A 22,814-nucleotide genomic window follows, 5' to 3' on the forward strand; every position below is an offset into this window, starting at 1 on the left:
CTTTGTTTGATTATTTTCTTTTCCTTTTCCTCTCGAAATTTTTAAAAAAAAAGAAAGGAAAATTCATCCTTTCGTTTACTCCTATTTTCCTTAGGTACCAAACAAATCCTTAAAAAAAAAGACCCGCAAATGATCAAACCGAACCATCAAGTCTCATTCTACGATTGGTCGGGGTTGGTCTTGAAAAGTCACGGTTCGAACCGGTTTTGGAAAAAATCATCCCAAATTAAAATTAAATCGAACCGAACCGAACTGATCCGAGTTCACCCCTCACTGTAAGGTAGGGTCCGTTATGGTTCCCGCTTGATATTATGTGGCGCCAAATTCTTCTAACTTCTTCCTCTGTATCTTTATCGTCACTAAATTTTAAGACCAACGCCAAAATCAATGGCGCTCTTCTTCAGCAACTTCAACAACCCACGCCTCATTTCCTCTTCTCTCTCCTCCTTCCCTTTTCTCTCTCCTCCTTCACAGCTCAAACCACCAATTCCCAAACAACTCTCCGTACGTTCGGTTCCGAGTTCTCACGAAAACGAAAACAAAAGCGACGAGAAAGAGTCGAGTAAACCGAAGAAGAGGCTCTCGGAGCAGTCGTCGTGGGAGGCGAAGGACTCGGAGGGAGAAGATTACCTTTACAGGCTGGGTAAGGAGGCGGACAACATGAACATCGCCGTTGGTGCTAGGGCTGGCGTCATCGATGACCTCTTCGCCGGCAATTTCCTCGGCAGAGACTGTGAGTGTTTCTTCCTTCGACTTTAATCAGTTTGGTTCCTTGGAAAATGCACCAGAAGAAGGTTGGGGAATGTTGTGAGGCGTCGGCCCAAAGATACATATTTTTGTTTGATCTTGGAGACGTCGAGCCTGCTTACGCGCACCTCGACTAATGTAGACCAGTCACACCGTTCAAAAGTTGGAGACCCACCCATTTAATGCTAGGACCAAACCCAATTGAACTGGATTCTTAAAAGTTGACAGCACCTAAGAGGTTTGGGAGCAAACTCTAAGTCCCCGGCTTTGGGCAAATTTTCATATATGTATATACACACTTGTGCGTACGTATGTGTGCATTTGGTATTCTCGACTGTGGTTCCGGTAACAGAGAGAACATTGGAAGAAGGCTTCATGAGTGTTGTGTGTTGATATGGTGTCCAATCACGCATGTCTTTCTGCTGGCTAGGTGCTTCTTTCGTCCTTCATTGTTCGCATGGATTGATTCGTTTTGTTTTTCCATAGCTGAGAAACCCATACGTGCTGATTGAATCATTGAGCTTTAATCATATTGCATGTGATAATGCAGCGGATATTGTCTTTGATTACCGGCAGAAAGTGACCAGGTCGTTTGAGTACCTTCAAGGGGATTACTACATTGCTCCCGTTTTCATGGTAAGCTTTTTCTCAGTATTGATCGTGATTGTCTTGGCTAATTTCTTATTTTATTGCTATTGGGTTTACAATGTGGCATATGTGCTTCAATCTACCTTTATGAATATTTTACTGTTATGTTGTGTGATAGTATTTTGCACAACTCAATTTATTGAAAAAATTGTAAACTGTATTTCTTTCATTTGTGACTTGGATTCTAAGAAGGCTAGGGTTATCATATAGGACTATTCTCTCGCTGACAGTTGGAAATTTGAAAACATTGACACAGAAACCCTTCATGACCAGTCAGAGACTTACAAACACTTTGGTCACAAGAAGTAAATCCACTGATGAACAGATCCATATTTTAGATTCAGAAATTCTAGTAGAATACACTAATGATTCTTTATAAGAAGAAATGAGAAGCCCTAGAATATATGAATAAGGTTGTGAGCTATTATGTCAAATTACTGAAAACTTTAGAGTTGGTGCTGTCTTCCTTCCAGAATTATGAAATTATAGCTTTTGCTGTTTCTCAGTTTTGTCCAACCCCAGCCTAAAAAACGCAGCCCTTATGAGCTGAAAAAGCGTATGACCTAAAAGTGTTTTACTTACACAACCTTTTTAGAAATGTACAACGGCTTCAAATTTTGATTTCGGAATTTAGGCTAAACAACAGGGAATGATCATTTCCAAAGGGGAATGGAGTCTTGCATCACATTGGTGTCTATGATCTTGGTGCATTCTTGTTCTGCTCGTCAGTTTGTTTTCTCCACTCTTTGAATCAAGTTCATGTTGCTCGCATAACTAGGAAGACTGCATATCGATAATCAAAGAACTTTGAGAAATACCTTATTAGTATTGTCTAACTTCCTTTTGTTGAGCATATAGACTTTCGTTATTTTCCCATCTGTTAACTCATTCTTCTTCTACTTTTTACAGGATAAAGTGGGTAAGTTCAGTAATCATACAGTGGAAAGATCACACTCATGCATGTTGATGGATCAGATGATTTCATTTGGAATGACTGTGACAGAGTTGTTGCTTTGTCTGATGTGAAACTTTTATCTTAGATATCATTGGGAAAATGTCATTTTAAATTCACTTGCTATGCCTTTTCTTCTAATAGAGGGCTAGTGATGTATGCTAATGGGTATACCAAGGTGGGTTGGCTTTCTTCTGCTTCGTAGGTCCCTTTTGTATCTCCTGCTACCATGTTTCATTTGCCTCCTCTTATCACCTGAATGTGAAATAAAGATTATTAGCGAATCAAAGATAATCAAAACAGTTAGCTGCATGCTCTTCTTAATTATGGCATTCTTGTTTACAAGATCTGACTTGTGGTTGATGTTTATGGGATATGTGAGGTGCTGAATTGCTAATCTTCTCAATGTCAGAAATTGTTATTACGTTGATAACATTTTGCACATTGTTCGCTGTGACTGCAGTTTGCCACATTGTGAAGAACTACATTTCTCATCTTCTCAATACTAAAATTCCTCTGATTCTAGGTAAGTATGCATGATGGTTTTTTTGATATTTACCCCCGTGAGAGTTTGTAGTTTGTACTATAGATAAGATAGTTAACGGACACGGGCAGTAATTCTTATACACTTTCTGTACCTTTCTCTTTATGAATGTACCTTCAGCTTCTTTACTCCTTTTTTAGTTTTCTGTGGTCAGCCAGAGCTTAATTTTGCAGCCAGAGCTTAATTTTGAGACGAGCAAATTTTGGACTTATGCAGTCAAATAGTCGTATATTGATTTCCTTACTCATTCATCATTGCACTTAACATTAGAAAAAGGAATGCTTTGTGTCTGGTGATCTTATACATTCGATGACAGTATTACGTCACTATTACCAGATGAGATAAGATGTGCATTCAATCAGGTGGATATGTATGTCTTTCTACTTGAAAAGCAGGAAACCCTTCTATCATCACACTTACGAGTGTGCTTTTCTGGCATGTCTACGTGATACATATTTCAACCTACATAAGCCATTCTTGTCTCATGTTGACCTGGATAACTTGAAGGGGGTAGTCCCTGTAATATGAGATTAGTATGTGATCAAATGGTTGTATCTCGGTGGACATAATTCTTGAAATGAAAGCTATTTTGACTGGGGTACATCTGTGCAGGCATTTGGGGAGGAAAAGGACAAGGCAAATCCTTTCAAACCGAACTTATTTTCCAGGCCATGGGAGTTGAACCAGTTATTATGTCTGCTGGAGAATTGGAATCAGAAAGAGCCGGTAAGCTGGCCTCTACAAGGGACAGTGGTGGTGAAAATCAACTGATTGTTGATCTTTCTTTCTTTCTTTTTGGGTTTCTGTGTTGGCAAATATCAATTTTAGTACTTCGATAGGCCCGAAAATCACCTATTTTCACATCTCGCATGCAATCTCCTATGTAATTTTACTTCTCCTACATTGGCCGAATGGTTTATTAGGTAATTCTGGTGCCTGTATACTACTGAAGTTACTTATGGGATACTAACCGAAAAAAAGGCAGTGATTGGGAAGACAGGAATAAGAATATAACAAGTTGTGTAACTGGTTCAAAAGTGAACATGTATGCTTCTAACTAAATTGTAATTCCCTTGCATTTTTCCTTGAACAGGAGAACCAGGAAAATTGATACGTGACCGGTACAGAACTGCTTCGCAAGTTGTTCAAAACAAAGTTAGAAGCTCTACTACTTTCAATATCGATATATGTATGTCATTGGTTGACAAATTTTATGCTGTTGTCTATTTGATTCATTGCCATATTTGTCTTTTCTTTTATCTAATTTGACCTCTAAATGAATCTAAAATTTGACCTCTAAATGAATCTAACTCTTCTTTCTGTTTTTCTTGTCTCTTGGGCATACATTGAATTCAGCAGAATGGATGATTGATTAGTTAAGTTCTATGACACCACAATAGATTGTAGGATGCCAAATGACTTGGAATAATCAAGATTGTGACATGTATATGGTGTAGAGAAGAAAATCCCAACTGCCTCCTATGGTAAGTGTAATTGGGCTTAGGGGAAGCTACTTTCCCTTAAGATGTCTTTTTCCTGAAGTTGGGTTAGAGTAGATGGAGTTCTTAAGGCCCAACATATATTTGGATGTCGAGAACTGTATTTTTAGGAACATTTTCTCAATTGGCTTCAGGTACCAAGGGTTAGGTCAAACACTCCCTGCGCCGTTAATTTTCTCGTTTCAGGTTTTCTATAGAAACTGCGATGGAGAAGGAAACAATAAACGATGGACTTTTCCCACAACAGGAAAAACAAAACCTGAACTATGATGCAGAGCATGTAAACAAGAAAAGTGTGTGAAGCACAATTAGACTATGACTTGTAATGTGTCTGGTCAAATTGAGTCTCCACTCTATGTTTCTTGTAGTCATTTGCTGCCGATATGAACTTTATGTGTAGTTCATTAGGCTTTATGAGCTGGGGCAAAACAGAACTCTTATATTTGATGCTCAATGGATGTAGCGTTTTGTCATGGGTTAAGTTATGGGCTAAATTACTTCTCTGTCTTATATGTGTGGTCTATGATGGGCTAGTAAAAGTTTTATTTCTTATTCGGAGTCTTGATCCTAATTTTATCATTAGAATTAGGGGATGCCCAGGGGTCAATATCTGCATGCAATCCGTCCGTTCAACATAGTAATTTTTTAGAAATTGTGAGGAACTTCTGAAGCTTTATTTCATGCTTGAAGCTACCTTACCTGAAGAAGTAAATTCTGAGGACTTACTACAGCATAGATAAAATTAGGGCAATGCATTTTTCTTTTGTCTTGTAATATTCTTTAGGCAGGGCAAACTACAAAGAATAGATGGAAGTGGTGGAACTTGAAAGTATGGTTGAAAACAGTAATGCTTTACTTCGAAACTGCCATTAGTAGAACCTCCTTATATTCATGTCAACATGCTGATGGGTGTTTCGCATTCGTCCTTGTTCGCCTTCTTTTAGTTATCAATAGAGCTTTTTGTTTTTGTTTTTCCTTGACTTATACAGGGGAAGATGAGTTGTTTAATGATCAATGATATTGATGCTGGCCTTGGAAGATTTGGTGAGCTGTAGTTTAACTTTGACTCCTTCAGCTTACTTTACTGCGAAATCTGAGCTCCTAAAAACTGTAGTAAACTGTATTTCAATTTGCAGTCTCCCTATCAGCTTGGCGGCACTATGAACACTATTACCTTTTGATAGTAATCTTCATGGTGGAATTTATTGAATAGCATTCTAATCATGATTACTTTGTTCTTTTCTCTTTCCAAGACATTCTTCTGTTTTTTATCTAGGAAATACTCAAATGACAGTCAACAATCAGATTGTTGTTGGGACGCTGATGAATTTGTGTGATAATCCAACAAGAGTTAGTATCGGTCAAGACTGGAGGGAATCAGATGTTACAAGCAGAATCCCTATCATTGTCACAGGGAATGATTTTTCAACTATTTATGCTCCCTTGATTCGTGACGGTCGAATGGAAAAATTTTACTGGTAGGTTGAGTGGCTTTTAAACTTTCTTGTTGCATGTTATTATAATGATTGTTGTACTTGTTTTTACTAACAATAGGCTGTTGTAACTTGGAAACTTGTTGATAAAACTTCAGTGTCATTATGTTCATATATCTACCTATATATGTATGGGTATTAAGTCGAAAGTATGCCAGTTTAGTCCTTATTCGGGAGGGGTAGATTGGGTGTGTATACCTAACCTTCTAAGATTATTTGCACAAAGTGGCAACTCCTTGAACCCACGATGTCTGTATTAATGGGTATGGGAGGTTAGATTAGGTATTGACCTTACCTTCTGGGTTTAGTTACACGAAGGGGCTACTGTAGGAACCTCCAACATCAAGGTTAATGGGCCGACTTGAAGCAACTGAACTTTATGTCCGTTCCAAGTACATGATCTGTGGCCCACTTTAGCTTCCAAATTCTTGACCTGTCAAGTCATTTGACTTGACAATTGTTGGCTTAATTCCTACTTCCAAATCTACAGCCACAAGGTAAGTCCACTTTTCAGGTTTAGTGCCAAACAAGAGATTGAGAGCAGGAAATTTTCAGAATGGGGATGGTTGGGTCTTTATCCATTCTAGCATCCTTGGTTAGAATGGACCTGTGCTGTTAATGCAAGATGCAATCTTGTGATGCTTTGACAACATTATTAGTCTTTTTATTGTCAAATAGGCAGCCTACACACGAAGACATCATAAATATTGTCCACAGAACATATGAGAGAGATGGCATATCAAGGGATGAGGTGGAAAGCGTAGTGAACACATTTCCAAATCAAGGTATGTTAGGTTATATTTTTTGATAAGTGATGGTTGTATTATGACTTTTGATGATTTTTATGGTGATTTTAATTGTGGCACTGTCCGAGGTACTTTTTGATTCCTCGAAATGGGAGGATGCCAGGCCCCCTTTACACAAATAAACGCGTCACAAGTTCCATATAGGTTACTTTCCAGTACAATTGCGATCAAATTCATTAAAATTTCGTGGATATTGTCGTTTCTGCAAAACAAGTTTGCCTGTCATTATGGTGATTTTGCTTCATATTGGGACAATCATGTTTTGTGCTGCAAGTTGCATAATCTGCCATATGAAAGATATAATCGTACTCCATCCAACTCAATTGTCCCTCTCAACTATATTATTCATGTTTATTTTACTTGAACCTAAAATATGCTTCAGTCGTGTGGCAGAACATGTTTAGTATCTCCAATGTAAAGAGTGGTTCTTGTCTCACGGTGTATGTTTCTACGTATGATATGGAGGCAATAACCTTTTTTCTTATTTCATTGTTTTCTCTATTGGGCAGCCTTGGATTTTTATGGAGCTCTTAGGTCCCGAACATATGACAGGTCAATCTCTAAGGTACCCATCATTATGGCTTCACTTATGACAGCCTTGGATGTTCATTGTTTTCACCTTATTGATTTACCTCTCTCTCATTGCATATGGCTTCACTTATGACAGCCTTGGATGTTCATTGTTTTCACCTTATTGATTTACCTCTCTCTCATTGCATCAGATAATCTAGACTTGTCAGGCTTTTTGGATTTCAGAACTTTCTAGTGATCTCTGTTCCAGTTTATTATCTGCGAGAGTTAATTACGTACATCGGGAAGGAACCATTATTTATCTTTGCTAATAAACCATGTTTTGGGAGTCTGATCCGCCTGAGGTTTTTCCATGTGCGCGTTGGCCCAATGGCCCCAATCAATTGGGGAGTATTCATGTAGTCCACATCACATCACATGGACCCAATATACAATGAATGACCCCTATCCGCTTAAAAGGCTAAGCCTTGTTAGTTGTGAGCCATCCAACCGTATGTTAAGGTCCAACCCTTTTTCTATTTATTGGATGTGAGACTCAATCTTTCATACATGTTCCTATCAATCTCCCCCTCATGTCTCAACCTTGCATTGGGCCTAACTCCCCCTCGATTTGTTCCATTTGACTCCCCCTCAATTCTTGATCTATTATCATTCTCCAACACCGTGTCCGAACCCCGGCTTATTTACCGCACCCACTCCATCAACAGCCACCATACTCCACGAGAGCCACCTTGCAGCCGGACACCTTCTGCATGCACTATTTTTCTTGCTCCATCAAGAGTTACAATGGATTTTCACCGCTCCTCCGAGAGTCTCCGTGCAAGCCCACGATTACCTATGCTTCCAGGAGAGCCCCCCCATAGATTGTCAGTTACCACTTGTTGGGCTTCCAGGAGAGCCCCCCCATAGATTGTCAGATACCACTTGTTGGGAGTCTGGTCCGCCTAAGGTTTTTCCATATGCACGTTGGTCCAATCCTTTGGAGAGTATCCACAGAGTCCACACCATATCACATGGACTCTATATATATTGAATGACCCATATCCACTTAAAAGGCTAAGCCTTGTAAGTGGTGAGCCATCCAAATGCATTTTTCTATTTATCGAATGTGGGACTCAATCTTTCACACATGTTTCGAACACACTGTTACCTGTTTCCAAACAAAGGTGTAGATTCTGTCAGTTTGCATATCTTTTGAGAATAGTTTATGGTCCAGCTGGTTGAACTTATAGCTGAACCTGCAAACAGGTTGCCCGGCCATCAAGTCCATGCATAATTAGTGACAGTTAAAAAAGTAGTTTCACACATGCATACTTATGTAATCGTTACATGTCTGTTTAAAGGAATTTCTAATCTGCATGCCTTATCTTGAGCTAACAGGCAATATTTTTTGGTCATTGTATAATTTCTGCTATGATTACTTGGTTTCTTACTTTCTTTGTTTTCACTCCGAAACATGATTCTTTCCATATGGTCCTTACTCGATGGTGTAGTAGTAAATTGTGTTTGTTGAACTTCTTCTTGTTTGTAGTGGATCGACGATATTGGAGGTGTTGAAAATCTTGGAAATAAACTTCTCAATCGAAGAAAGGACGAAAAGCTTCCGGTATATGTGCCCCCAAAAGTAAGATCTCTTGCCTATTAAACCCTGATAGCTTTCTCTACAAAGCATCTGTTGTATGTACTGTCGACCATATACCATTGCCTATGAAAGTTGATTATTCTACCTCATATCATTATCAAACTTAGACCATTGTCTATTGAAGTTGATAATTCTACCTCTTATCATTAGCAAACTTGCATTTGAAATGACTAACTTTTCCATATCAGCTTCTCAGTATCTTGTTTTTTTCCCCAAAAGAAACTTTCTTTTCTTACATGCAAATTTGACATCACACCTTCTGTCACAAAATCAATATAATTAATTTGGTGCAATTTCTGGAAGAAATGGATCAGATACCGCTGTTGCAAACCCATAGATACTTATAGGAGTATGGATAATGAGAAACAAACATTGAAAAAAGGTAGTGACCCTTTAGAGAAATTGTATGCATAGATACAACTGTACTATGGAATATACTATCAACTTTCTACGCTTAAATACCTCTTTCTGCTGGATTTGGGAGCAAATGTACTTAGTTATCACTTTTAAAGAGTATGTTGGTGCCTTTTCTTTATTTTCTGATTAACTAGTTGAAATACGTGCTTCCATAATCACGTTGGATTTGGCTGTTGCATTTGGTGAACAGCAAACAATGGAAGCTTTACTTGAATCAGGCTATTCCCTTCTCAGAGAACAAAAGCTGATAATGGAGACTAAACTTTCAAAGGAGTACATGAAAAACATTGATGGCTAGCAATTACCTGTGACACCACTGCATTGACATCTACTATAAATTGGTATGTTGCTATCTGCTGAGTAAATATTTTGGTATATGATCCCTGTACAATTGGTGTCATAAACAATAACTAATTTGGAGGGATGACACTTGCTCTTTTCTTTTTTGTAATTGGCATACTGAGTTATATTGGTCTGGTCATGTGTTGAGCAACCATGTATAGTTGTTAGAGAGAACTTTCACGTAATATTCATGTGATAATTTCCCATGTGTGAAACCTTCCCGATTTCCATTGGAGATAATTGGGCTAGAGTCCAAAGTGTAGGCTTATTGAGCCTTCTAGTCTGGGCTATTCTTTTATCAGGCTTTGGATCCATCAGCCTTAACAGTTAATGCGGGCTTAGATCCTTTAATGGACCGAACCGCTCCTACTATAAAACGGTAAGTTTTTAAATGAGATTGGCCTCGTCTCTGTCTCTCTCGCTCTGATTAGGTTTGGGTCGCACCCTACGGTACCTTACCTTAGAGTAGGGTAGGGTATTCTAGGGTTTAGGCACTTTCATAGGATTTTAGGATGCATTTTCTATTATAGGGTAGGGCACCCTAAGGTAGGGTAGGGTAACCTAGCGTAGGGTACCCTAGGGTTTAGGCACTGTCATAGGGGTTTAGGGTGCACTTTTCTATTATAGGATTTAGGGTTTTAGGCACTTTCATAAGGTTTAGGGTTTTAGACACTTTCATAGGGTATTTTTGGAAAAAAGGAGCCCAATGTCCTTGCGCCTGTATGGAAACTGTAGATGTCCTTATTGCATTATAAGTTACTATAGTATGGACTCCTGGCCAAAGCTCTCTTCCTATTGATGTGATACTTCTAGCCTTTGCCTTAGTGTCTTCAACTTAAAGAGTGCAAAAGGTGACTCAGATTGATTATGAACAATTTAAACTAGGACTGTGCTTTTGTTGATGTTCAAAAATACATGAGATGAAGCTATATATCCTCCCTATAATAATAGTGACATTTGCCCAAACTAGATGGATTAGTGGGAATGAAATTTCCGCGTAGTAAATGAACAAACATAGATTTGTTTTTGAACTTAGTTCTATTTCCTCATGTCAGCTAAAAAGAAGCTTTGATGAAGGCATACCAAAATTTCTTGTGTATCAAATTGCATTAAACGTACTCTAAAAGCATGAACCATCAACTCTACCTAAATTTCATGGATACCCTGTAGATAGACTTAGCAATGCTAGATGATTTACGTCAACCAGTTGTCAAATAAGTCTAATGCATTCTGAAATGTGATGTGACCTATCAACACTGTCCTTTTAAGCAAAAGTTGTCTAGAGAGGGGAACTTTAGAAGTGGACTATGATGTAATTATGACAGTTCTTCACACATGGCATGCTTTTGAAATTTGAATTGTTTGCTTTTCTCCTGTTGATTGCACAACTCCGGAGATTATTAGTTACTATATGAGGGATCAAAGCTTAACTACAAAAATTTGGATACAAGCACTAATTATAAAGACCGCTCGTGCACTAATTATAAAGACCGCTCGAGCCCGCCCATTTTGTCTCGCCCTAAATGGAATGGCTCTCTTAGTTATGCTGTGCCCCGACCCGAGTCCCCACGTAAGTAAGGTCTTATTGCTGGCAATTTGATTAGGAAATGTATGAGTTTGTCATATTTGATTATTTTATTCGCAGCCGGTGTGTTAAAATTGAGACCAACTGGTGTGGTTCTTGTTGATCTGATTTAACAGCGACAGTTCATTGTGATTATGACTTGTTTGGAGGTTCTTTCTTGGTTTGAGGATTCCCCTTTCATTAGGCTTTTAGCTGTGTAAAGAGGGCTTCCTGGTTTGTCCTCCCATTGCGATGATTTACATTATACAGCCTGGTATAACACACAATATTCCCTTTCGTAACTACGCCACAATGGCTCGTAAATGTAACTGAGTCATATAACATCGTAGATGTCACAAAATTTCAAAGCTTTTCTTATACAAGATATCATAATGGAAAACCATAATGGTCACGGCATGACGGCATAATCAGAAATCTCATGACAAAGACTATCGTTTTACGGCATAACATGGACCTCAAAATCTTGTAACTTTTCTTGTTTTACTTGGGCGGCTTGTGTTAAATATTTCTCCTTCATTAATTCCACTGTCCTTCAATATTGTTTTGTTAGGTATCACTAACTTCATACAAGCTCATGGCTTTGATGTGACATCCAACAATGTTTTGCTTTACAATTTGGTGGTTACGTATCCCATCATCCCAAACGATGTATTTCGAGGATGCAGTATTTCTAGTCTGGGCCAACTGCAAAAAGTTGCAAGTCTGTCGACAGTTTCATAGGGCCTGAAAACATAAGAAGGAAAACAGTCATGATCAGGGTTTTAAATACTGTTATTTGCTTGTGTATCGGCCTATATGGTCCAGTACATGGCTATATCACCGATACCGTTACGTTTCCCAATATCGTGATTTAAGACCCTAGTCGTGATATATGCCTTTCAATTCTGTTATTATCAATAGTAGACATATACTTGATAATTGTTGAAGTTGACAGTATCAGTTCCAAACTTCCAACTCCTATGATAAAGATTTGCCACCACCCGACTGATAGTGTCCAAACCTATCATGTACCCATTGGAAAGCAGTCATTCAAGACTATGAATGGTAGCTTTAAAAGTCTTTCGTACATGAATTTTATCATCTATGCCTATGATATACTATTTAGAAAGAGTGATGATACAGGAACCCAATTTTGATTTTGATTTTGAACAAGGGCAATTTCATTTCACAGCCCGGAGGTAATACAAGATTCCATCGCAAAATACAAGAATGAAACAAAAATTAACAAAGTCTAGACACGGCTCCTGCTGCAAAAGCAGACCAACAAAAATGTTGGGCATAGGGCAAGTCAAAGGTTTGGCCGTGGAGGATCCCTAAGGGAAACCCGTCTTAGACCATAGGAATATGATCAACAGATGGAATCAGCTAACAATCCCACTGAGCTGCTATCCAAAATGCAAATGCCGGCCGGCTCAGGACGCGAGAGAAACAAACGCAGACATTGTTTGGTATTTGTCCAAATCCTATGCGATTTGGTTATACTTATTGTTAGTTGGCATATTAAAAGTAGTGTCAAACGGTCTCTTAAGTAGTACAGTATTTGTTGAGGTTTGGACTCCTAAAACATTCTTAGTACTTAATAAAAAACTCTTAGAAAGGTTGCCCAAGACTGGCTAATCCGATTTGGAAAAACAAACCGACCCGTATTAATTAAAACTAATGACGGGGTAATGAGATCATAGTCACGACGACTGTTTGGTATTGAGAAGCTTTCAGACTAGTAAACGTAATTACATAAGAATATTATGCCACACTTTGAAGACTTAACTATATTGCTAGTGGAATTTTGACCAAAAGCCCCATCAAAGAAAAGATCCAACCAACCAAAAGCCCCATCAAAGAAAAGATCCAACCTTAGCCAAAACTGAGGTGTCAGGGGGGTATCCAAAGCGAAGGCTTATTGGCCAAGTGTTCTTGGCATCCCATTAACATCCTAATAAGTGTGGTTATTTATTGGATTAGTGAGCAAGGCCCACCATTTCTTGACAATGACTATGTAATAATATTTTTGTAAAGGCATTTTAGTGCACGTACGAGACTTTCTAGTTCTAGGTGATGTGGGTGAGTTCCTCTCTCTGTCACATATAATAATGTGGAGAGAAATTTTTGTTCGCGGTCACGAAGGTGTGCTTATTTCGAGTCCCGCTTTGATAATTCAAACCGCTCATTGTGTTTAGGTTTGTTTGTTAGGAGATTATGCAGAAATTAGTGGAACTGAATATCGGTAAGTTCTTGATCTAAAAATATGATTCTTGAGTTGAGAGTTTTAAAGAAAAAGATACTATATTTTTAGATCAAACACTTGCTAATATTTAATTGAGCTGAAATTTGATTGATCTCTGAACAAATGGATTTGCCAATATAAGCTTCATTTATTCGTTTCTCTATAAATTTTTTTTTTTTGCCAATCTGATAAAAATGAGCACAATTGATCATTGAAGAGGCACTGAATAAGAACACCCTTGCAGAGGGTCGGGTGAACAAAATTGCTCTTTATAATGTGCGTATATGAAATTGAGCGTGAGCGAGAACGTAAAAGCGTTTTTTGAAAGCATTATAAGCTACTAAATTTGCGAGAGCGAGGATTGCGAGTAGAAACAAATGATTAATTGGAAACGTCATTGTATTTAAAATGAAGAGATGAAAAATACAAGGACATATATATAGGTTCAATCGAAGTTTGTATCAAGAATAAATAAAATCTTCTAAATTCACTTTCAAATTGTAAAAATGATCCTCTCGTGAAGGACGGGAACTGAATAATTTATTTGTATTTTTTTTTTTGCTTACTGTGCTAAAGAATTGCACTTGTATCTCTTGATAGCGAGTTTTCCCCTTGTGATATGGGCTCCTGCAGATTAGGTCACCGACTAATGGTTTTTTTTTTTTACTATTTTTTGTCGGCTCTCAAAAAAATTCAATATGTTGATAATGTATGTCATGATTACTGCCTTTCAAAGCGGCGGCGGAGTCGGAATTTTGGTCCGAGAGGGACCAACTTAATTGACATATTTTTATCAACACGTACGTAAACTTAATATATCATAGAGTTCATACTTTTTCATCAGTATAAAACATTTATAAATTAGAATTATTCTAGCCTAATACAGGAAAAGTATATGAATCATTTTGTTTTAGAATTTATTTGAGTTACGAAAACATAAATCTATTACAAATTGTTTTTAAGTAGATTGGAAACAACATTACGCTTGATTAATTTTGAAGATACTCCTACATTTTAAAGGAATATTAATTTAAATATATTCCACTTGAATTGAATTTCTGAATCTGCAACAAATTACAATCCGCCTCCGCTCAATTTTTACCGCTCCGCTCCCTCCATACTACTCTCAATCTCACCGTTCAAAAGTGTTTTGAACGGTCCGGACCATTGATTGCCGAAACGGAAGGAAAAATGTTGAACGGGGAAACTGAGCGGTGGGCGTTATACCTCTGATAATACTAGTATATGGTGATAATGGGAGTTGAAATTTTCATCCATCTCTGCCGGTGTCGGCAAATTCCGAAATTGAAATGAGTGTCGGTGGATTCAAGATTCTTCTTCCCCAGTCTTCTTCAACGCTTGCTTTGGAAAAAGGGGTGCTGCGATTTTATTAATAAAACAAAACACAAAAAATACAATTGAACGAACTCTGCACAATGATATTTTAGCATGTGGCATTTGATTACTAGTCAAACCGCCCAAAGGCCACATGGTCACATTGTCCAAAGAACCCTTTTCTTTTTTTCTTTTTTTCTTTTTCAAGAAAACATAAATATATATCGATAACTGAACTCATACAGAGCACACGGGTATATAGAAAAGGATTTTGATTTTTGCACCCCACTTTTTACTGATGATGCTCCATTTTGTTCATGAAATTACTAGTAATTTCACGTTAAAAGTGGAGCGCCATCAGTAAAAGATGGAACACGAAAATCAATTTCCTATAGAAAATACAAGAAATACGAAACCAAAATACAACATGAAAGAAATTTAAAAAAACAAAGCATTGGTGTGTGAACTCACAAAGCTGCTCGTTCCCATGGATGAAAAAGTCAAGATCTGCATCACATTGGAGTTCAGCCTCGTCGTGGTCGTGGTCGTAGCCGCAATGACCACACATTCTTGTGAAATTTGTACATTTACTCATGATTCTTCACAACATTGAAAGTTACATTACATAATTTGTGGAGCTTATAGAGTACCGACATGCCTCATGGCACACCCAAGAACATCTGCAATCCACCTGTCAAATTTTTACACCACATATGATGCTAGTTGACTTATGGAGCATTTTGAAATAGTTTTTTTTTTTTTTAATCCGCAAATAGTGATTGTTAAGTAGTATGATATTTGATACTATTTGATTTACAAGTTTTATTATAGTGATTCTTACCTGTAAGTGTGCCAATTTTTTACTCGTATTATAGTTCTTACATGTAAGTGTGCTAATTAATTATTAAAGGTGGTAAATCCTATTTTTAAGGACTCTTCAAGTTTGAAATGAGATAAAGTGTTTATAATTTAGATGAGTAGTTTCAAGAGTTGTTGGAGGTGTGAACTAATTTAGATAAGTCACATAATGCGTATGCGCGTGCGTGAGCGTAAAAGTGTCTTTCAAAAACTGTTAGAAAAGTGAATAAATAAGAACAAAGCTTTCATTGATATGCATAAAAATATAGACATAACATGTTTTGTATGGCCTACAAGACTTGTAAATAAATAAGAAAAACATGCTTAACAAGAAAATATAGACTAACTACGAAAGACGAATAATACCCTAAACTAAAATGGGAAACACAATAATAAAACATAAAAAAATTGGTATCATAATATTTTCTAATATTATTCTAATGAAAACATTTCAAACTACTAAAATTTACGAAAGCGAAAATTGTGTACAAAAGTATAAAAAATAATTGAAAGCACGAACAAAAGATCATCTTGAAAAATTGCGCGGCTTAGGATGTAAAGACCTAGGTAGCTCCTTTCCAAATTGAGAAAACGGATTTTAAGGAATAGTTTTGAAATGCTCTAATAATGTTTCCTTCCTTTTTTTAATTTTTATACTTCGGAATATAATAATGTTTCCTTCTGAAGCCAAGGTCCATAAGAGCATCTCCAGCCTTCACCCATATTTTTCCTCAAATTTGAGTCAAATTTTGGGTAAAAACCCATTTTGGATAGACACATCTCCAACCATCAAACCCAAATTTTACACATCTCCCTCTTTCTCTCTCTCACTAACTAGCCGTTGGAGAAATGGGCCAAGGCAAAAGTTGTCTCAGATTTGGACAAAAAAATGGGTAAAACCCAAAATGGGAAAGGGTTTGGGTCAAAGATTGGAGAGAGATTTTGTGGTTTTTGTCCCATTTTTAATTTTGAGTCTTAAAATGGGTCAAGGCTGAAGATGCTCTAACACCATCTTTTTTCTCGTCTGTTCTTCTCAAAAATTATTTTGCTCAAGAAGATTATGTTTCTTTCTCTCACATAAATGTGTGAACCTTGCTTAGGTGCATTCTTTTGGCCTTAACTTAAACTTAAAATAAGAATTTTGTCCTTATTTGAATTTTTTTCGCATTTGTTAGTTTTGCGCCAAATTTTTATCAGCTATGATTCGTCTCGACGAGAGGAATCGAAAAAGTAAAATTTCTTTACTTTTACCCAAATATTTTGAGAGATAACCACTTTTTAGCGCAAAAAGTTTTTGCACTAAAAAATAGTTATTTCTCAAAATACTTGGATAAAAGTGAAATTTTTTTACTTTTCTCATTGAGACGAATTAATAACCTACAAAAATTTAACGCAAAACTAACAAATGCGGAAAAATTAAAATAAGGACAAAGTTCTCATTTTAAGTTTAAATTAGGGCAAAAAAATGCACCCAAAAGTGTGTAACCCTAGCCTAGGTACTTTTGTGGTAGGGAAGAAGATTGCTCCAACTCCAAGCACAAAATACTGATCAAGTTCAAATTCTTTTCAGAAATGCTACACACACATACAATCTGTGCACAATCATTGTGGGGCCCACCACGGGTTCCACACAAATCATCCGAGCCGTTCATTAAATGTAAAATATTTTTTCAAGGGTCCCCGTAAAAAATAATCTCAATCCGATACCTATAGATGCTCGATCCAATCGTATAACTTTTCATTATCCGAAAATCTGAATGAAAAGTTAGATGGTTGGATGAAGCACCTATAGGTATTGGATTGAGCTTATTTTTTACGGGGACCCTTGAAAAAATGTTTTACATTTAATGAACGGCTTGGATGATTTGTGTGGGACCCGTGGTGAGCCCCACAACGAAATCTGTGCACAATCTGTGCACAAAAATCTGTACCGGTAGCAGGACTCAATTCTTTTCTACCGTTATTATTTCTCCAACTGTGCTACTAGTACAGTAAGAGCTATATAGATAGCGTGTACAACAGACTTTTAGACCCGTCTCGGATCCAACAAAGATAATCAGAACCGCTCATTTTGTTCAAAATATTTTTTTAAAGGTCCCTGTAAAAAATTAGTTTCATTTGATATCGTGAAAGGCGTTTATGAAATTGCACGTAGCATTTCTGTTATTTCTCTGTATCTCTGTTTTCACTTACTACTATACGGTAAATCTGTCCACACAGATAATCTGTGCACAGATTTTGTTGTGGGGCCCACCACGGGTTCCACACAAACGATTCGAGCCGTTCATTAAATGTAAAACATTTCTTCTAGGGTTTTCGTAAAAAATCAGCTCAATCCAATACCTATATGTGCTTGATCTAATCATCTAATTTTTCATTATCCAAAAATCTGAATGAAAATTTAGATGATTGGATTGAGTATCTATAGGTATTAGATTAAGCTTTTTTTTACAAGGACCCCTGAAATAATATTTTACATCTAATGAACGACTCGGATCATTTGTATGAGACTTGTGGTGCGCCTCACAACAAAATTCGTGCACAGATGTATGTGTGGTTAGCATCTTTCACTACTACACGAGTCCACACCCGAACATGTACACAGAATTTCGTACAGAGAATTTGAACGGAAAGAAAGAAAAAATATCTCTCTCTCTCTCTCTCTCTCTAATAACGTTCAAAACCCATCGACCACTAATAACTCGACGCGTTGGAAGTCAAATACGTCCCCCCCGAGGAAAAAAAGAAGAAGCAGAGAGATAAAACTGAGGCATCCCAAGGGAAACTCCATACAGTGCACGCCACGTGTCACTCTCTCCAATTATTAGAACTAAAAAACCAACGGCACACCGTTGCGTGTCGGCGGCATATTCGCATTTTGAATTTTCTACACTCCAAAGTTCAAATTAGTAACTACTTAAAGACACTAATGAGGATCATCCCTCTTCACGTTTGATTTTTAAAATCGGTAGTCAACAACATAAATATCGCGGATCGAATATCAATCAACGTCTGATCTCGTACATTTAAAGGTGATTAAATTTTTCGGTTCGTCGCAATAGTATTGTTAATCATCAAAGTGAGCTAAGAAAACCCATACAAATTGCAAGCAGAATTGGAATGGTCAATACAATTCTTCGATTGAATCGTTCATTTTCTATAGATCATCGAAAATATTTTTTATATAAAATTCATACTCATCGAATAATCATACCACTTGATCTGAGAAAGTTTCTTACGTATAAAAAATGTATGATTGGTAAGATTTCGATATTGATGACGAGTAAGATAAATCTATCTCGGTCGCGAATTGATTAATTTGATTTTTACTCGCATAAGGTGCTCAAATTTTTTAATTTTCTTTTGGAACATGTAACTCCGTAATACACGTGGATACATGTGGTGCCCACGTGGACCCACGTCCAATTAGCAAAAGAAAAACGATAGACACGTTAAAAGCTCCCATCCTCAAACTCTGCTCTCTGCACAAAACTTCACTCTCTCTCCTCTTTCTCTGTGTGACTCTGTGTATCTATAGGCATATATCTACATGTATCTGTAGAGAGAGAGAGAGAGAGAGAGGTGTTCTGGCTTTAAGGGGGATAGTGAGTGGGCTGGGAAGGATTGGGAGGAGGAGGAGGAGGAAAGTGAAGAAGATGATAAAGGACATGGATTGGTGGAACAAGATGGTTTTCCCTGTTAGGAGAGTCTGGGTTTCTGTTTCTGCCCGTGTAAAGGCCAGGAAGAACGGTCAGTCTCTTCTCTCTCTCTCTCTCTCTGTGTATTGGTAGTTTGTGGAAATGGGTTGAAGGGTGTTGTATCATTTGAAATTTAGAGTTTCCAAGAAACAGAGGAGAAGAACTTATCGAAAAAGATTTGAACGTTTTGATTTGGTTTCGGAATTAATGCAGTCTAGACTCTCAAGCCCTCTGTCTTGTTTTCCCATAAAAAAAAATCCAAAAAAGGAATTTATTTTGAGCCAATTCTGTAACTTTTACTTTGTTTTATTGATTTTTGATTTTACAAGTTTGAGTTCTGCCTTTGCCTATGGCAGCATCAAGAAACATTTTCCTTTCTTGTTGGGTAAATTTCTCTTTCACTTCGGTTTTTAAATTTTATATTCTGGCTATTAATAGGCAAACCGAGCAATAACGAGCTTCAAAAATATCTTCAACAGTTCAAGTTTAGCAGTTTGTGAAGGGAGCCGGTATGACATGAGTTGTAATTGAGAAAGTCACGAGTAGCTTGAATTTTTGATACATAATAAGCTGAGCGAGCCGAGCAGTAACAAGATTGATTGAAAACTTAACGATGTTGAAAATAAATGTTCAGGCTTGATTTGTTCTTATTAAAAGATCAATCTTGAACAAACTTTTAACAAGCGAACATGAAACCGAGCTCGAGTAGATTGGTTCATTTATCTTCCCTACTTACTTCCTGGTTCTGTATTACTCCCACTTTAATAGGTAAAACTACCCAACATGACAGAAAATTAAAACCCCTTATCTTCTATCCAAAAGACTAGTGTTGAATCCATCATTAAGAGAAAAAAGAAAACTTTAATTATTTAAGAATAATTTCCTAATTACTGGAAAGATTTATAGATGAGGATATCTACAGATGTATGGTCCCCAAAATGAAGTTGAAGATTCCCAAAATGAAAGTTGAAGATTTTGAGACTTTAGAAAGAGAAGTACAAAGCAAATGATTCCCGAATGTTCTTTTCTTTTTCTTTTTTTGCCGGACGATAGGATGTTAGTGGTTGCAACTGGAGTCGAGCACCTCCATCAAGAGGACTCGAACTCAGTGCTGCATTGAAAACAAGCGTATGGATTGGGCCTTTTTCCTTGGTGGATTTTTATTGTTGCTGCTAGTAGTAGTGGCCCATGAAAGAGGTTCTTTTGGTCTTTGCTGTTATCATGGGAACTCAAAATCCTTGGCTATAACATGATTTCGTTCACTATTTGAATGTTCATTATCTGAAATAGTCGTTTTTTCTTGAAATTAGTTTTGGTTGTCTTTATTTATATACTTTAAATTTTCCAATGATCACTGTCACCAAATTTGCTCTAGGCAATTGCTTAAAGGAAAACAATTGCAGCTTCTGTCATATGTTTTTGGAAACATAAACATTCATGGTTTTCATTTCATGTTTTATATATTAGCACATATGATTTTTTAGAATTTGCAACAATCTTATAAAATATTTTGGAAATGATTTTTTTTTTCAGCAGATGCAAAAAATGAGTTTTCAAATCATAAACCATATAAATATTTGAGAGTTTTGGAAAGTTTTCTGCGAAAGAGATTCCAAAAAGTGGCAACCTATGAAGCACCGGCACTCTTAGAGGCTAGCGTATCCTTGTGGCCGTTGGACACAGAAAAAAAAAGAGTATGTTTCATTAAATATAATCAATTTTTTACGTGATGAGTCCGTTAAAATTAATTTTTTTAGGGTTATATGGTGGGGACATGAGAGGGACACGACAGGTGTTACATACGCAATTTTTAAAATTTTGGGGGTAAATAAGTATTACTCCAAGTATTTTGGATTAAAAGTGTAATATGATGAATATATGACACTTGTTTATACATATTGACGCTTCATGGTTCTACATATGACAATGTTTAAAGTAATTATATATTTTTTCGTGTCTGTGCCCCTTTTTGTAGAAATTTCTTGTCTGTATCTGTGCCACATAGATGCCAACCAAATAGAACCGAAGTTCGTAGCTAGCTTATATGAGGGAGGCATTTAGTATTTTTGCTTTGATTCTCTTATGTTATGCTTTGTTTATATAGTGGAGCTTAGACTTGAATAGATGCCTTAGATTTAGGCCCAAGATCATTATATATTTGTTTGAAATTACAGCTTTGAGATGTGATAACACAACTTTTGCCCAATTAAAAAATGGATAGCAGTAATTTCCATTCATCCTTTCTTGACCATAAGCTACGTTCACACTTAACAACCACTTTTATAATTCAGCAAGTTGTTTCCAAACCTTGTTTTCGGATCTGTGTCAATATATTTATCTTCCTTTTTCCATTAGAAAAAAGAAAGAACCTGTAAAATAGCTTAAAAGATTCCATTTTGATGATGGGAAACCTATGGAGATTATTGAAATCGGTCGGCCGCATATTATATTTATCTTCCTTCTTCTTTTTATAATCACTTATCTTCATCACAGTGGTTGATAATGCTCCAGTTTTAGTCCAAAATCTTTGAAAGTACTGTATCACCTAGCAACCAAGGGTCCCAGGAAATCTTGGGTCCGGGTTTCGACTTCCACCGGCGTGCAATCGATTTCTGTGTTGGGTTCGTCCATACGGGGCCTCCTTGGTCCGGGTTTAATTGGGTCCTCCGCCAGTAGATGGTGGGATTGGTCGGCCCATTATATCGGCTATTGAATTCCACATAAAAGTTTTTTAACTTCGGTTTTTGAGATCCATTTCGGTTCTTAAACAATATATAAACGCAACTTGGCCAATATATTATCAAAGATTCCTGTAGTGGTGGGCTACATCCACTAGGCTAAATCCACTTGAAGACACAGGTATTAAATGTCACAATTATGTGTGCTAAGACCCCATTAACTGGGTGTAATGAGCTCTAGCTGCTTTCAACCCAAATGATTAGCCTCCTTGTGAATGTCTCCAGTGGGATTATAGTATACAAATGTGTCCGTACTCGTAAAACGGGAAATAATTACTTAAAAAATAAGAATTTTTGCGGAACGGGACCTAAATGTCACAATTATGGGTGCTAAGACCCCATTAACTAGGTGTCTAGCTGCTTTCAACCCAAATGATTAGCCTCCTTGTGAATGTCTCCAGTAGGATTATAGTATACGTATACTATTGACCACCAAAAGATTAAATTAGGTGTGCAAATTCGGAAGGATTGTGGTAATACCATATTCTGTTTATCATTGGAAATTGTCATGGTGTCGTCTTCACTTTGCTATTGAATCTGTCTTTTTTCCCTCGGAAATATGCGTAGATCGCTTACGTGCTACTGTATGGTTCTGGACAGGAGGCGGGCTGCTAAAGCTTCATGATGATATACAAACCTGCGGATATGAGGACGTGCAAGTGATGTGGGAAATGCTCAGGAGATCAGACTCGGATTTGACATCAAACCAGACGACCAAGCGTAAGCAACGGCCTTTCTGGAGGGTTTTCGTGTTG

The 22,814-nt window shown here is 37.2% G+C and overlaps 1 protein-coding gene across 3 annotated transcripts; it reads left to right on the forward strand.

Annotated features, from left to right (window-relative positions):
* The first annotated feature begins 319 nt into the window (after window positions 1-319).
* On the forward strand, window positions 320-12,185 carry LOC131312042 (ribulose bisphosphate carboxylase/oxygenase activase, chloroplastic). 3 transcript variants are annotated; one of them, XM_058339744.1, is made up of 12 exons: window positions 322-733; window positions 1,298-1,388; window positions 2,806-2,873; window positions 3,504-3,617; window positions 3,985-4,046; window positions 5,380-5,434; window positions 5,667-5,868; window positions 6,562-6,668; window positions 7,199-7,254; window positions 8,752-8,844; window positions 9,470-9,620; window positions 11,757-12,185. In XM_058339744.1, the coding sequence occupies exons 1-11, from the start codon at window positions 388-390 to the stop codon at window positions 9,575-9,577; spliced, it is 1,302 nt and encodes a 433-aa protein (XP_058195727.1). In that variant the 5' UTR covers window positions 322-387; the 3' UTR covers window positions 9,578-9,620; window positions 11,757-12,185. The 3 variants fall into 3 exon arrangements, with proteins under 3 accessions (XP_058195729.1, XP_058195727.1, XP_058195726.1); XM_058339746.1 differs by lacking the exon at window positions 11,757-12,185 and having other exon boundaries at window positions 320-733; window positions 7,199-7,241; window positions 9,470-9,827; XM_058339743.1 differs by lacking the exon at window positions 11,757-12,185 and having other exon boundaries at window positions 9,470-9,827.
* The last annotated feature ends 10,629 nt before the right edge of the window (window positions 12,186-22,814 follow it).

This window comes from Rhododendron vialii, chromosome 12a, assembly GCF_030253575.1.
Source record: "Rhododendron vialii isolate Sample 1 chromosome 12a, ASM3025357v1".
Classification (NCBI taxonomy): Eukaryota; Viridiplantae; Streptophyta; class Magnoliopsida; order Ericales; family Ericaceae; genus Rhododendron; species Rhododendron vialii.